The sequence below is a fragment of the Filobasidium floriforme genome (genome assembly GCF_021052385.1).
Source record: "Filobasidium floriforme strain CBS 6241 chromosome Unknown HD553scaffold_10, whole genome shotgun sequence".
NCBI classification, from domain to species: Eukaryota; Fungi; Basidiomycota; class Tremellomycetes; order Filobasidiales; family Filobasidiaceae; genus Filobasidium; species Filobasidium floriforme.
In genome coordinates this window covers 888706-903216 of record NW_025763631.1, presented here as the reverse complement: position 1 = coordinate 903216, position 14511 = coordinate 888706, and the positions used below count along the sequence as shown (strand labels likewise).

Here is a 14511-nt window from a genome sequence, read left to right as displayed (position 1 = left end):
GTCCAAACTGCTGCACTTATGGCTGACAGGAGAATTGGTAACCCGGGTACATCCCTTCCCCAACTGTGTATCGTCGTTCTCAACGCTACTCAGCGCTCGGTCGCGCCAACGATGGACATGTGGAAAACGCTACGTTCGCCTGCTTCGAATCTTTTATTTGTCTTGGCCAGGGTCTTACGGTAGTGATGACATATCAAGGTCAAATTTCAGGTATGCAATCAGTGGTCTATATAGATCTCTACGAGGGGTTCCCAGGAAATAATGTATGCCTTCGAAGTCAAATGCCTTGCGAAAATCAGGCGACGCGTCTGCATTTCGTATCGTTGAGAATAGACTTACCATAACTCCTGATCATCGCCCATCGACAGATCGAGGAAAGCAAACGGGTCGGCGAAATCAAGAGGCGCGACGCCGAACAAGTAATCAGACGGGTTCGCAGTCCGGGCATCGACCACCCCTTGTCCACTCGACAATCCTTGCGAGGTGCGTCTCGGTTGCAGCTCTGCTGGAGCGATGGCAGTCGTTGCGAGTTCCGTCCTACAATCCTGTAAAAGTCGGCCCATGAGCCTGGAAGCGAAGCCTGGCATATCATCCGGTTGTCTGTTGACCGCAACGCAAGCGGTCTGTGCAGCTTGCAGAGTGTGGATAGCGCGGTCTCGCTCCGTTTGTGGAATCTCGCTGAAAGCCTAGAACGAGCGGAAAGGTAAGGAAAAAAAGATGACCCAACAGGTCGATCGAGTCGGTTCGACATACCCTCTTGATCCAGATAGCTGCCGAACTCGATGCTATCCAGACCATGTCTTGCGCATATGGAAGGATCCCATGATCAGAGAGATCGGTCGCGAACGAGAGCACTACCTCTATGGCGGCGTCGAAACAGTCCATCAACGCTAGAGCCGTCCCACTCGATCCAGGAGCCGATTTCGTTTGGCCGACCCAGTGACGTTCCGTGATATGGAACCGTACGACATGGTCACAAAAGCGCATCAAGCTCTTCTGCCTTGGGCGGAGTGGAATGACTGTCGTAGAGGCGTACACATCGCCCTGGATTGTAGGCAAGGCGCGATCGGTAGTAAGGAGTTGATTCCCCGTAAACCAGACGCTTTTCCATTCGAGCCATTCCTTGTTTATCAGCTGAAGCAGATGATCGGTCTGATTAGGTCTTTCCTGACAAGCCGGGAGGTCCGCTAGCAGCCTAAACAGTTGGCAGACTTCCAGGCATGTGGCGAGGAAGCCGTCCTGAGGGCACATGAGCTGACGATGATCTTCCACCCATGACCTAGCTCGGTATTTGGACTCGGCAGGAATCGTGGTCGGAAGCTGGTATTGCATGGCCAGACTGCGAGAGGGACATGCTCAGCGCAGCGACAGCCTCAGGCTATGCCCCGTGACGTACTTGTGATCCGCCACTATATGTAGATGTTAAATCAGCATCAGCGATATGACGAATGCCGAAGGGAAAAGGGAAAAGACTGACCGGAAAGCTCTATCCAGGGCAATAGATTTATCATGCTTGTCAGCCAGGTCGGCATGAATGGACTCAAGATCTGAACCTCTCACGTAACCACGTTCTCTCCCGATTCTATTCACGGACGAGAAGATCAGCGTGCTGAACCCATCGACATGGCGAGAAGACCGTCATACCAGAATCAACCTAGCCTGCAACTCGTCCGACGGCAAAGGTCTACGTGCGAACCTATGTAACCCGATAGCGAACCCCAACCGTATAGCGTGACCGAACATGATCCAAGCGGTAGAATCATGGGCCTGTCTCCAGAAAGCCAACAAGATGACGCTCTGAATATACCCGATATCACGTGAGCCGGTCCGGAAACAGTTGACGCTCATCTCTTCACACATCGCTAGGAGTCGAGGATAAAGGTCCGGTCGGGTCACCTTTGCCGCGACGGTGAGGATGGAGGTGAAGAGTATGCCTGAGCTGTTACGGCAATACGTCGGTGAGTGTAGAGCAGGATCGAGGAGCGCGATCATGTCGTTGAGAGCGTCAAAGTAGCTAAGGGGGGGGGATGCAAGTTGTCAACCAAGAGCGATCGTTGTGGCAACAAGAACGCCGAGCCTCGCTTACAACGCAAACAGAGCTTCGACTTCGAATCCGACAAGCAGTCCCTTGGTCAACGGATCCGAGAATATCCCAGAGACCGCGATCGACGGATCAAATCCCACAGCATCGATATGTTGATCATCAAACGCCGTAGCCAGCGACCCAGCAGGTTGTCCATCAGCTCCCATAGTCGGTTCTACCCCTTGCTTCGTTATCCGTGATAAAGAAAAATGCGTCGCCAACGGGCTAGGTGAAGAACGACCGTTGAGTGTACTCGAGGGGTGTGATAATACCTCGTCTGGTCCCATCGTTCGAGGCTGGGACCCGAGCGACTCCGCTCTATCTTGAGCATTTCGGCGACCTGAGTGTACAGTAGTGCCCACCTGATGATGAATAGGAATAAGAGGCGCCTGGGTTGGGATATAGACGACTTACTTCTCGTTGGCGATACCGACCGGTCCCGAATCGAAGTCGAATCAACAATGCTCTTCCCGGGCTTTCGACCCCGTTGAGCTTGTTTGTAAGTACAGTCCAGGTTTCGCTCTTGACAGCGAACACAGGTCGACTGGGATTCCAGCCGATGACACTTGCGCTACAAATCAAACAAGATATCAGATCCGCCCAGGATCAGGCACAACCAATTGTCGAAAGCTTACCTTTATTCGTCGACATTGCACGCATCTGATGGTAAAAAAAAGTTCGAAAGAGGAGCGTCAGCATTGTCGCTCGATCGCCTGCCCAAGTCTGAATCAGCGTATGCTTACGCTTCGTTCCCTGAAGATGGTCGAGGTGTAGCTGCAGACGATGGCGTCCCGGGCGTGTTCATCATAGTAGTAGCAGCAGTACCAGCGGGGATAAGACAAGTTGCCAGCCAGAAAATCGAGTGCGGGTATCTCCGGTACCGATAGAGAAGGTCAAGTAGCTGGTGGCTAGTACCAGTAACAGGGCATGTCAATACCGATATCGTAAAGGAGGAATTACGGTGTGCGTGTATGTAGGTATATCATTGTGAGCGGTGCAGAAGAGATCGGTCGGCATAGGCGAGACGGATGATTGATAATCCGAGGTAAAAAGTATGACATGACGACATAACGTACGACGCAAAGAAAAATGTGTCAGGCATCAACTAACGGCTACGATTTCCCATAGAGTTGGCTCTTGGTATTACTCATGAAGCAAATATATACATCTAAGAGATGTATACCTATCGCTTATCGGTATGACTTAGGGAGACAAGTAGCAAGTAGCTAGGGTAGGTTGTACTTGCTTCCCGCTCTGTGGTGACGAATATGCCCCCCAGTGATGGTCGGTCAGACATGAGACTCGTCGCACACCGACTCGTACTCGTCACATCGAACATGCATGCCATCTATTTCTATACATCATCATCCAATATAATTGCCCGTTGCTTGCTGCCAAGCACGAACATACGAGCAGCATTGTCGCGGCAGTAATGAAACTGGGTCTCATTTACGGTAGAGCGGACGGATCTTGAAGAACCAAACCATCAAGTACGCCGTACCTACGGTCGTAACGCTGAATACCACGAATATACCCCAATCCCTCCATTTGGTCTCGTTGGAGTACCCGAGGTTCTCGATATAGTCCGAGCCGGAACTGCTCGGGCAGTAAAGACAGTTGGTGAGACCGTCGTTGTTGACGAGGTACCCGGCCGAGGTTTTCAGGAAAGCACCAGCGTATTCGAGGCACGTCTGTCCGGCGGGGGGCGAGAAGGTGATCAGGTCGGACTCGACGCATTGCAACGCGAGGTCTCCCAGAGTCGCCGTGAAGAGAGACCCATAGAGATATCGAAGAGGAGAGAGCCACTGCCGTGTTCCCCGAAACATCTGGATCAGCGTACAGACACGCTAGCCGCACCGGAAAGAGCTACTTCGACACTCACGCTGAAAAAATAATGGAACGGGGATGGCATCCCCTCATAAACCACCAATGCCCAAGACAGGTTATTGAACAAGTTCCAGATGAGCGAGATGACATAAGGGACCGCCAGGGCCGAAGGCGAGACCGCTCCGATCAGCATGGCGAACGACGACGTGAAAAACGCCGTCACGTTCCAGTTCAACCATACGAGCGCTCCATCGGCAGCGGTCCCGTTCATCCCCAGCGTCCAGTAGTAGCAGAAGAACAGCAAGTTGTATGAAACCAGCAGACAAGGCATGGCCACCACCATCAAGCTGCTCAGTAGGGCATACCAAGAGTAGATCCCCAGACGTTCTCTCGCTAGGAAGAGGTTGAACTTGTCGAGCATGTTGCAAGCGAGATCGACCGTCAAGCAGGGGAGTCCTTGAGCTACGACGAGGAGCGCGAGGGCGGCGAATTGCATGTTGCCAGGTGTATGCTGGAGCTTGTAAAAGTAGAACCCTACGAACAGGCCAAAGTAGACTTGGATGACCAGCTGAGTGACGTAAAAGCTACCGGCTGGGATCGGGTAACAGCGGTCCACGACACCGTCAGCAACAGTAAGCAAGAATATCAAAGACCCCGAACGAGAACTCACCTCGCCATTGCGCCCGGGCGTTTCGAAGCAAGAGCTCCTTGAATTGGGTGGAGAAACCAGTCGCGAACGGGGTCACTCTCACGGGAGTCGCCGAGCTACCTTCGGTATTCGATTTGCCGCGGCCCGTAATGGTCGAGATATCATTGAGCATCTTCTGCGCCTGATCGCTGTCTTGCCAAAGTTTCGCCCAATCGATCGAGCTGCCTCCGACAGGGGAAACGGTCTCCAAGATGAATTCGGCCGGATTGGCATCGTCTGGACACACACAGCCTCTCTGAGCAAAGTAGTCCCCGACGATCCGAGCTTGAGGTCCCGTCGGCCCGGCGTATACCGTCTTGCCCCCTCGCATCAAGAGGTGGACCTCGTCGAACATCTCGAAGAGATCTCCTGAAGGTTGATGAATGGTACAAAGGACTGCTAGACCTGAAGCCGCGATCTGATGGAGTGGGGGAGGCAGCAAGTTCAGCTTGGAGCCTTACTTCGGGTTCGTGCGTTTCGAGCAATCACCTTTCGCAAAAAGCGCACGATCTCATAAGCAGCCTGACTGTCGAGTCCGGAAGTAGGTTCATCCAGGAAGAGCAGCTGAGGGGACGTCCTATCGATCAGTCACCGGTAAAGGTGGAAGGGGACCCTGTGATCGAACTCACCGATGCGGGATCAGCAGCGAGCTCGACTCCGATCGTCACCCTCTTCCTCTCTTCCACGTTGAGTCCATCGACCCCGGAAGTTCCGATCATGGCATCGGCGATCGGCTCCAGTTCGAGTAGCTCGATGATGCTCTCGGCGAATTCCAGACGCTGTTCCCTTGTACGGTCGTTCTCCTGCCTCAAGACCGCGGAGAACTGTAAACACTCCCTGACGGTCGATAGCGGCTCGTGGATATCGGCCTGCATCGCAAAACCCGTTCGTCTCGAAAAGGACCCGTCGAGGGGCCGGCCATCCACAAGCATCGAGCCTTCCACCTTGCCAGTCGTCTTGCGGCCAGAAATGGTCTCCAACAAGGTGGTTTTACCGGCACCCGAGGCACCCATTAGGGCTGTGAGGTATCCTGGTCGGATCAGCCCAGAGATCCCGTTCTGTGGCGCATGTGATCGATGTTAAATCGTGGCTTTTTGTTTCGCGCTTCCGGGAAAACATACTAGTAAAGGCTTGTCCTGACCCGCAACCTGCACCGTATACCTCACGTCTTCGAAAGTGAACACCGGAAGGTTTTCCAGGTCCGGTCGCACCTTTTCGGAGGATCCCTCGTGACGGGGCGTCGTCGAGACTGATTGGGGCGTTGCCGAAGCCACAGCTCCTCTCTTGAAGATCTTCCGGACCGAGCCGGAAGTCTCGCGAACCATAAGGCTGGATCCGATGAAGATCATCATCACGTATATGGCGAAGAAGGCCCAGAGGATTCCGATATTTCGCCACACATGGCTTGTCTGGAAACCGTATACAGCTTCCATGTAGGCGGTACCAGATACCGTCTGCAAGTATCATCAGCGTCGATCGAGAGCCATACGAAGTGCGCAATATGCTACTCACATCGGATTGAGGAACTGCACCAGCTATCGTGCATATCTGATACTGAAGATCGCCGTACCCAGGTCCATTCGGAATGAGATCTTCCGGAGCACAACGCAGAGTTCGTCCGCGGAACTCGTTTGCCATGAGAGCTTCAAAGGCCCAGGCGGCAGGTGACGCACGACGAAGCCAGCTGATCCAGCCGAGTTGATTCGGCGGCGCGAGGACGAACCCTGCCGTGGTAAGTACCACGGACAGCGCCATGCATCCGTAGCGTAGCGCGACGGAGAGGTTGGGTGTCCAGCTACTGATCATCCGGTACATGGCGGAGACAGACATGTACAGAGTGAAAATGATGAAGAAAAAGGTGAAAAAGTATTGGGCGGGCGATTGTAATCCGACGAGGAAGTAAAAGATGGCGCTGAAGACCAGCGTTTGGAAAACGTATACCGGAATGTCGGTCAGGATTTGAGCAATAGTATGCGCGGCAGGGTGATAGTATCCCATTCCCCGATGCTTGACCAGCAAGGGTCGCGAGTTGATTGTGGCCGGGATCTCTCCGAGGGCGAAGATGGTGTAATAGAGAATGACAAAAAACAACGCTCCAGCGATAGCATATGAACCGTTCGCGGTGTCGGGAGGTTTATACGCGATCGCTCCCACCAAAGTCGCTTGGAGGATGTTGGATCCGAGGCGAGCACCGAACGTCCACCTATCGGCGTTCAACAGCTGGAGTTGACGACGACAGAGGACTAGAATCTGTTGTGCAAAGTTGACTCGGAAGGCGGTGGCGTGACCCGTTCCTGGGTGTTTCGCTGTCTTCACGCTCATCTTGAAGGCATCTCCATTGTCTGCATTGGCGTGTCGAGCTTTGTAAATCTTGATTTCCTCTTGTAAGCGCAGGAAATGGTCGCTCCCTTGGAAGTAGCTTGCGAATTCTTCTGCGGTCTGTGGCACTCTACCTTCAAACCCAGGTCGCACTCGACGTTCGGTTACAGAAGTGACGGATGTCAGAAAGTCGGGAACCGTTTGACGAGGGTTCTTGTCATAGCCCATGTCGACAAAGTATTGCTCGGCCTGGTCCGCTCGACCAGAATAGATCTGATGGCCTGAATAGATGACGACCACCCGGTCCATCAAGTCGTAGGCTTGCTGAGAGGTCTGATAGGTGGAAATGATGTTGACCATTCCTGTCGATCGGGAGAGCTCTTTCATCACCTTGAAGTAGTGGAGAGCTACAGAGGAATCCAGCCCTCGAATAGCGCCTTTCCAGCACGCAATCGCAGGATTGGTTGCGAGACCCTCCGAGAGGGACACACGTTTGCGCTCGCCACCGGAGACTCCTCTGACGTACGAGTTTCCGACAAGTGTGTTTCGAACATGAGACATGCCGAAAGCATCGAGGATCCTGCCCGTAAAGTTCTTGCTGAAATGCTTGATCTTGATGTTGTGCGGTCGTTTCAGGGCTAGCAGAGACTCCAGGGTCTGACCGACGGTAAGGACCGGCGCGTGCTCATCTTCTTCGGTGTTATAGATGATCTCGCCGTCCAGGTACCTGAATGAAGAAGGACGTCAGCTATCTTCCTACAGAAGTGAAACCCGTTATCGAGAGAAGGCTGACTTTTTGGCATCAGCTGCAGGGATGTTGGCATAGTAGACTTCTCCATCGACCTTGACGAATGGCTCTCGTACGTTTGCCAACGCTCTGAGCAGAGTCGAACATCCTGATCCGGGACGTCCCAGTACTAGCATAGTCTCGCCTTCGGGTACAAGACCATAAAAATCGGACAAGATCGGGCGGGTCGGTCCGGTTGTAAAGCTGAATATCTGCTTGATGAAGCGGAACACGTTGACCATCTAAAGTAGTAAAGCGTTTATCGTCAGCGCCGTAGGAACAAATTTTGTCCACTTTCTTGTCAACATACCTGAAACAAAGCGACTTCGAAGGACTCGACATGTTGAAGGCCAGCATCGGCTCCGTGTACGGTGAGGCCTTCAAAGACGACTCCTACGTGGCGGTAACCGTCGGGAAGTGGAAAGCTGTCTTCCTTCTCGAACAGGCCGGCAAGCTCTGTTTTACTCTTGTACTGTTGGTTGACGGCCCTCAGCGAAGGGACTGCGGTAGCTGTTTCGGATGGGAAGAATTCCTCGCTGTTCAGTCCTTCGCGCGGGTCGAGCTCGTCGCTTGGTGCATCGTGAAGGGTTTCCATTGGCGAGATCATTTTGCGTGCGGGATAATAGATGGAAAGATTTGAACCGATGAGCAGATCAACAATCGTCCCTATCCTAGCTATTCTCCTATCGGTGGCCCCTTAAGTACTCGACTCGGTTGCGTTCTCCACTCATCGAACTTCAACTCAGAATCGAACCACGCCGCCAAATTCACCGCTTTTCGATCTGAAACGCGCGATGTAGAAGATTATAAATACGCCGCAAATGCCCGCCCAAAACGCCGCCGCCTGATCGCCATTTCGTAATCGAGATACGTAAGTGACCAGACCCTCGGGCCGAGTACAAGTCTCTCGAAACATCGTTGACAAGATTGTTGGCATTACTCTCATGAGTCGAATACTACATTAGTCCATGCAGGCAGCGTTTGTGGCCGATAAGATGGAACGAAGCTCAATCAGGCTGACAGAGGTTATCACTTGAGGTCTCGCGCTCAAGCTTCCATCCTGATCGGAGCTAGAACGAACGCACGTATATTTTGCTAGACATGCATGCAGCAGGCACTTCCCGTTCATGGCTCATGACGACCACTGGACGTCAGAGAAGAGATGTCGTCGGGAGAGAAATGGAAAAAATGGTGACAGTCGAAATGTCATGGCGGCAGTTGCAAGGTCGGCAAAATGGCAGTGAGCGCAGTGATTGTCGGAGAGAGAGAGAAGGGATATGCATGGTCGATGGTCGAGCATCGTGGTTGTGTAGTACTGTAGTTGTATGCGTCAATATCCTGGTTTATTCGACTCTCTCGAGAACCACTAAACTCACGGGACGACTCATCCTGTTCTTGAGTCTCCTCAACCCTCCTCCTTGGCGACCGCATAGACTCACCTACAAGCCTGGCTTTCATTACAGTTTAGATTCGGGCGCACTGATCTTCGCTTGCGTGTACAACCACTCAACGCAACCTGATCCGACAGCTCGAGGCGGATTATCAGATAAGCGAATGCAAGTGTTATATAATACAGTACAGGTGTCGAATCTAACAATTCGGGGAAAGGGATTGCCTGGCCCATGCAAAGGTTTGTCTCATCACCTCTCTCTCGCAAAAGTATCACTTGTCGACGTTCTCAAGAGGCGATGGCCTCCGGATCCTTCCGCCAATCCTTCTACCGCTTCTCACGCATCCTCTCTCATATGGTAAGCGTTTCCGCCGACTAGCGCCGACCTTTTCAAAGTGGGCGAAGTCAGTCGACTGATATCCGACAAGTACTGCGGATCCGACGTCCGATGTTGAGCGATCAGGCCGTTATCGACCGAACCGATGCCGTCATCCGGAGACGAGATCGCAGTGGCATTGTGCGTGTGCCCATTGCCGTTCGCATAACCGTTCCGCTTCATGTGGTGGTCCAGCATGGGCGTACCGTTCTGAGTCGAGTAAGACTGCTGAGACTGTTGCTGGTAAGAATGAGGCAGGTGCGCCGGCATCCGCTGATCTTGACCGCCCGACGGCTGTGTTGACGCCTGCTTGAACTGGTTCATCCCGCCGTTGTAATACCCCGGAGTCGCGTTCAGGTGGTAAGACGAGATCGAGTTCGAATACCCCTGCGCGGACAACGGGTACGAAGGGACCGAGACGGGCGGGATCCGACCGTAATCGTTCTGCGTGCCGTAAGTCGGGTGATTCTGAGCTGCCCATGACGGCGCAGCAGATTGGGGCGCCGAAGAGAAGCCAATGGTGTTGATAGGAGAGGGATGATTTTGCGCATTCCCGTTCCCATTCCCATTGAACTGATTCGTACCGGCACGCTCGTGCTGGTGTCCGTACGCGGCCTTGACGTTACCCTCCTCGTCGATGAGATTCATGTAATGATCCACCGAGGTCTCCCCTCCAGCACTCCTGCATGACGAAAAGAACAACAGAGAACTCGGACTCAGAATCGACGCCACGAAGGCGAACACCTCAAGAGCGACTCACCCTGACACCCGAGCTCGTTTTCTATCGCTCGACATCTCGTCATCGCCCGTCGAATCTCCAGAATCCTGTCTTTTCTTCGCAGCCAACGCTCGGATGGTCGCTTTCGGCAGATCTTGCAGTGCAGGATAGACGCACTGGCGATTCCAAGTTGATCGAGATGATACACACGCGGGGACAGTAGTAACGTCAGTTTTCGGTCGAATGGAGCAACGCAGCAATGAGAGCACGACAACTCACCCCACGCTTAGCATTCACGCAACGTTTACACTCCGGCCTGCCCTCGTCACATTTCACCCGCTTAACCCTACATCCCAAACATCCCGTCCGGCTCCTCGTATACTTGGCCTTTCTCGTCGACCCCGCATGAGACCCATGAGCGCCGCTCGCCAACCCGGGGGTGGACGCTGCGGACCGGTCGGGGGAGATATCGGGCGTGTTGACAGCCGTATGCAGGGTAGAACGGGGATCTAGGGAGAAATGACGCTGCGGAGATGTTTGGCGGGAGTATTGTCGGAAGTGATCCAGAGTCAGGGGGCTCTGGGCGTATTGAGCTGCGAAGTCGACCGACAAGGAAAAAAAAAACATCGGTATCGATCAATATCCCGTTCTCCCTGAAGGTTTTTCATCCTCATTCAAGCTCGGCGGCGACTCTACTTACCAGACTCGCCGGCCCCATTCTGTCCCCGCAGATTCCCAGCGACCGCATTGGCCACGGCCAACTCGTAAGCCGCCAAGTAATCCCCGTTCGAACCCTGTCCCGTTCCCTGCCCTTGCCCTGCGCCTTGCCCATGGCCAGACCCCAATCCCGATCCCGTGCCAGGTCCAGGAGGACTGACTTTCAACCCCGAATAGCTCGATAGCCGACTCCCTGCGGGTGTCGAATACCCGTTCTGGTGATTGTGACCCTGACCTTGAGATTGTGATAAGAAGGCCGACGGGTTCCCAGTGCCGATGCCATTCCCGTTTCCATTCCCATGCCCGTTAAGATTCCCGTTCGTCGAGCTGGAATAAGGGTTATAAGACAGATAAGGCGAATGAGACGGGGAGACCTGGGGCTGTGTTTGTTGTTGTTGAGAAGAGTGGAGCGAAGAGAGGAGACCGGTAGCGGAAGGTGGGAAGGTGTAAGGTGCCGTGGGGATATCATTGCCCGCGGTCGTGTGCGGTTGGTAGGCCGAGGCAGAAGTTTGCTGTGATTGCGATGCTTGTGATTGTGATTGATACAGATGAGGAAGAGTAGTCCGGTAGAGTGAATTGCTGTTATTGTTACTGCTGTTGATGTTGTTGTTCGTGGTCGTTCCGTTGTTGTTGCTGTTGTTGAGATGCTGTTGATGATGTGCCGAAGACAAATGCTGATTCTGATGCTGCTGATGATGTTGTTGTTGGAAACCGGACGAGATATTGGTATTGTTGTGAGATATCGAGGGCGAAGAGTTCGAGTTCGACTGAGTATCAAACAGGTAGCTATTGCGTTTGTGACGATGAGATTGAGCAGGAGGAGGAGTAGGTCGATGGTCGTCCCGGTGGTAAGAATATTGACGGTGGTAAGGCGGAGCGGAACGAGGTGAAGGAGCAGAATCGTGACGAGCTAGGTCAGCATGACGGTTCTGTCGAATGGACGTCGAACGTAGGCTCGGAGTTGCTGGAGACATTGTCATGGTCGTTGTAGATTGTCGTCGTCGTCTTCGTGCTTGCGACGTCGTTTTTTTTTCGGCTTTTTGGGTGGTTCAAGCTAAATTGCTATGCGCCTTTTTTCTCCGCTTCGGTATGCAACCTAGGCGAGGATGCAGAGTCGGGATGGATGCTTGTGAAGCGAATGAACGGATGGCAGGAATGAACTCTGCTTATATGTTGTCCCTTTCTCCTTCTCGACATCTTATCGTCGACGACGTCGATGTTGCGATTTCTCGCCAGCAACAAGAAATATTTCCTGATGTGCTGGAGCGAGGAATGTGACAACAAACCACGTCTCTGATCTCTGATGCGCTGATGGATCGATCCACCCACCCAGTATCCACCGGACGACGAACGACCCGAAAGGATGGGTTTCACATCAAAACAACGCCACGTTCTTCACGTTGTTCCATCATTCGTCGTCGTCGTCACTACCCTTCTTTTCGCCCAAGCGGACGGATCAACCCGGTGGATCTCTCCCCTCTTCTCACGCTGGCCCCTACTGATCACTGATCGCTGATCGCTGATCTCGTCGCATGCGTCGTCACCGCCCTGAACTCATCCTGAAACGCTTCAGACCTTTTCCATCCTTCCCATCCGGCTCATTCCGTGCCGCCGGCAAGTCGACACGTGCGACCCTCCTTTTGGATCGTCGTGATCTTTTCCTCTTTTCCATCGTGACTCTCGACTTGCACGACTTGCGACTTCTGCTTGCGCTGCTGCATGCCTAGTGCCTTTCCAGCCAGCAGGTCGGATGACATCACACCACAAAGCCACAAGCCGCAAGACATTTGGACCTCCCAACACCACCTCACCAACTTCGCAGCACCCCACCGGATCCTACAAGATACCACACAACCAGGACGACACCAAAACCGAGGACGAGACTCACAAATCGCCTACACCCCCTCCCCCTGCCCCTCCTCCTCCGTCATAATGATGGTTCGAACTCGGACCCGTCGAGAACCCCGTTCCGTTCGTCGAGGACATGGTGATGGCGAGATAGGGTCGACGTCGTGATGGGGATCTTGTTGCTTGTTGGTCCTTTGCTTTGATGGCAAGTCTGAACGAGATGACCCCTTCAGCCCGGGTAAATCGTCCTTCTATCACAAGCCTCCTTTCTTGTCTGTCCTTCTTTCTTCTGTTCCCTTCTTTTCTTCTCTTCTGCTCGTTTCTTCTTTCTTCTTTTCCCCTGAATCGTCTCCCGAGGGTTTCACTGATGAGACCCAGTAAGTGTCTGATGTCTGATCGTTTGCAACTTTTGGGATACTAGTCGTGGGTCGGGTTCGAAACGTCCCTCCGTTACGGTGGCAAGGTGCAAACGCCCAGTATCGGATCTCGAGTGATACGATGCGATTGACTAGACAGATAAGGTCCTCGAAATGTAGCTTGTCTAACTTCTGGTTGCCGTTCCCGTTCCGCCAACGATTATTATAAACCGCAGTATGTTTGCGTGCTCGGCTTGTGTGTCTCTGCCTTCCGTTTGCTTGTTTCTAATCTGTGCTGTTGAGAGAGCGGGGAGGTTCTCGACGAAAAGACTAATTTGCCGAATGAATCGAATTGAAACGGAATGAGGTTATCGTAGGTGGGGAAGAAAATTGTCGAAGAGGGGGAAGGGCGAGCGATACGTCAAAGAGGTTCTAAAGAGGTCTACATCCAAGTCGAGGTAAGACGAGCTTGTATGTTATTTCGTTCTACGATATTGCAAGATTGTCGATACGATGAACCGGAACGATACGTGATATCGCATTCGACTACAGCTACAGAGTACAGAGTGGCCAGGGTGGGTTGATGAGTATTACGAGTACCGTCTCGCGATTTTCGCGAGCAGGTGCGGCGATAAAACCCGCAAAAGCCAAAAAGCCAAGGTGCGGCAGGGCAGGACGCGGTCGGCGGTCGGGATGTTTTCCCCCTCCTCTCTCTCTCGCTCAGGCAGGACGAAACATCCGGTCTTGAGCCGAGCAGCTGATGCAGGGAGGAATGGTTCCCGAGTTCGGGGGTACAGTGCAATTGCAAGGTTTTGGAATCGGTGATTTCATCAGAGGTCTGGCGGAACGAACGAAGGGGGTATCGAACGATTACCAGGCTCCGTGGACCTCCTCGCTCCAGGTAGAGCTGGTCGGTCAAGTCGACGTCGACATTCCGTTTGATGCAACCCTCGAATCGCTCGCCCTTACCACCTCTACGGCGCACAAAGAAGAAAAGGCGAAAGAAAAATCGACGGCCGAGGGGGATGACCCTCTGTTCTTAGCGCCAAAGCTCAGATGTCCTCGGGGCCCGACCTCTTCGTCGCGAATCCGCACTAGTGCCCTTGGCAGCTCCGGTAATGGCCGATCCTCCTTGCTACTCACATCGCCGAGGTGAACAAACGTCATCCTTGCATCTTGGTCAGACGGAGGTCGAGCGGAAATCGTTGTAACGACGTCGTACTTCGTGTCAATCTTCCAGTCCTAGGAGGCTGGCAGCCATGACCAGAACCTGGAAGGTTGCAGTTGGTGGTTGAGAACTAAAGAAGCGCAGCCCGTCTGTCTTGTCTGATCGGGCAGGTAATAGAATTGTCGACATCCAGCGGGACCAACCCCGGTCGGTGCCTTTGGTAGCGATTAGATA

General features: G+C 53.2%; 3 protein-coding genes across 3 annotated transcripts; all 3 read right to left on the bottom strand.

Moving 5' to 3' along the window:
- Positions 1-22: 22 nt before the first annotated feature.
- On the bottom strand, positions 23-3282 carry HD553DRAFT_311146 (uncharacterized protein). Its single transcript, XM_046179929.1, has 9 exons — positions 2827-3282; positions 2719-2743; positions 2498-2654; positions 2087-2423; positions 1645-2014; positions 1561-1582; positions 754-1355; positions 340-686; positions 23-269 (listed from the first exon to the last, which is right to left on the bottom strand). The coding sequence occupies exons 1-9, from the start codon at positions 2889-2891 to the stop codon at positions 239-241; spliced, it is 1956 nt and encodes a 651-aa protein (XP_046036979.1). The 5' UTR covers positions 2892-3282; the 3' UTR covers positions 23-238.
- A 144-nt stretch (positions 3283-3426) lies between these two features.
- On the bottom strand, positions 3427-8311 carry HD553DRAFT_349975 (putative ABC transporter PMR5; the record flags this gene model as incomplete). The annotated part of the gene is made up of 9 exons (XM_046183498.1): positions 3427-3888; positions 3966-4501; positions 4581-5016; positions 5088-5162; positions 5228-5656; positions 5720-6052; positions 6111-7644; positions 7711-7946; positions 8015-8311. The coding sequence occupies 9 exons, from the start codon at positions 8309-8311 to the stop codon at positions 3529-3531; spliced, it is 4236 nt and encodes a 1411-aa protein (XP_046036978.1). The 3' UTR covers positions 3427-3528.
- An 815-nt stretch (positions 8312-9126) lies between these two features.
- Positions 9127-13380, bottom strand: HD553DRAFT_27545 (uncharacterized protein). Its single transcript, XM_046177905.1, has 5 exons — positions 12794-13380; positions 10889-11691; positions 10468-10781; positions 10231-10364; positions 9127-10152 (listed from the first exon to the last, which is right to left on the bottom strand). The coding sequence occupies exons 1-5, from the start codon at positions 12889-12891 to the stop codon at positions 9432-9434; spliced, it is 2070 nt and encodes a 689-aa protein (XP_046036977.1). The 5' UTR covers positions 12892-13380; the 3' UTR covers positions 9127-9431.
- Between the last annotated feature and the right edge of the window lie 1131 nt (positions 13381-14511).

Bases quoted from the DNA above. Each gene is read 5' to 3' on its own strand.
- HD553DRAFT_311146 (XM_046179929.1), bottom strand. From the start codon at position 2,891: ATGATGAACACGCCCGGGACGCCATCGTCTGCAGCTACACCTCGACCA. The intron at 2,424-2,497 runs GTAAGTCGTCTA...CTGTACACTCAG, and splicing joins GTCGGTATCGCCAACGAGAA to GTCGCCGAAATGCTCAAGAT. The intron at 1,583-1,644 runs GTATGACGGTCT...GTCCGTGAATAG, and splicing joins TGCAGGCTAGGTTGATTCTG to AATCGGGAGAGAACGTGGTT.
- HD553DRAFT_27545 (XM_046177905.1), bottom strand. From the start codon at position 12,891: ATGTCCTCGACGAACGGAACGGGGTTCTCGACGGGTCCGAGTTCGAAC. The intron at 10,782-10,888 runs GTAAGTAGAGTC...TCGACTTCGCAG, and splicing joins GAATGGGGCCGGCGAGTCTG to CTCAATACGCCCAGAGCCCC. The intron at 10,153-10,230 runs GTGAGTCGCTCT...TTCGTCATGCAG, and splicing joins AAACGAGCTCGGGTGTCAGG to GAGTGCTGGAGGGGAGACCT.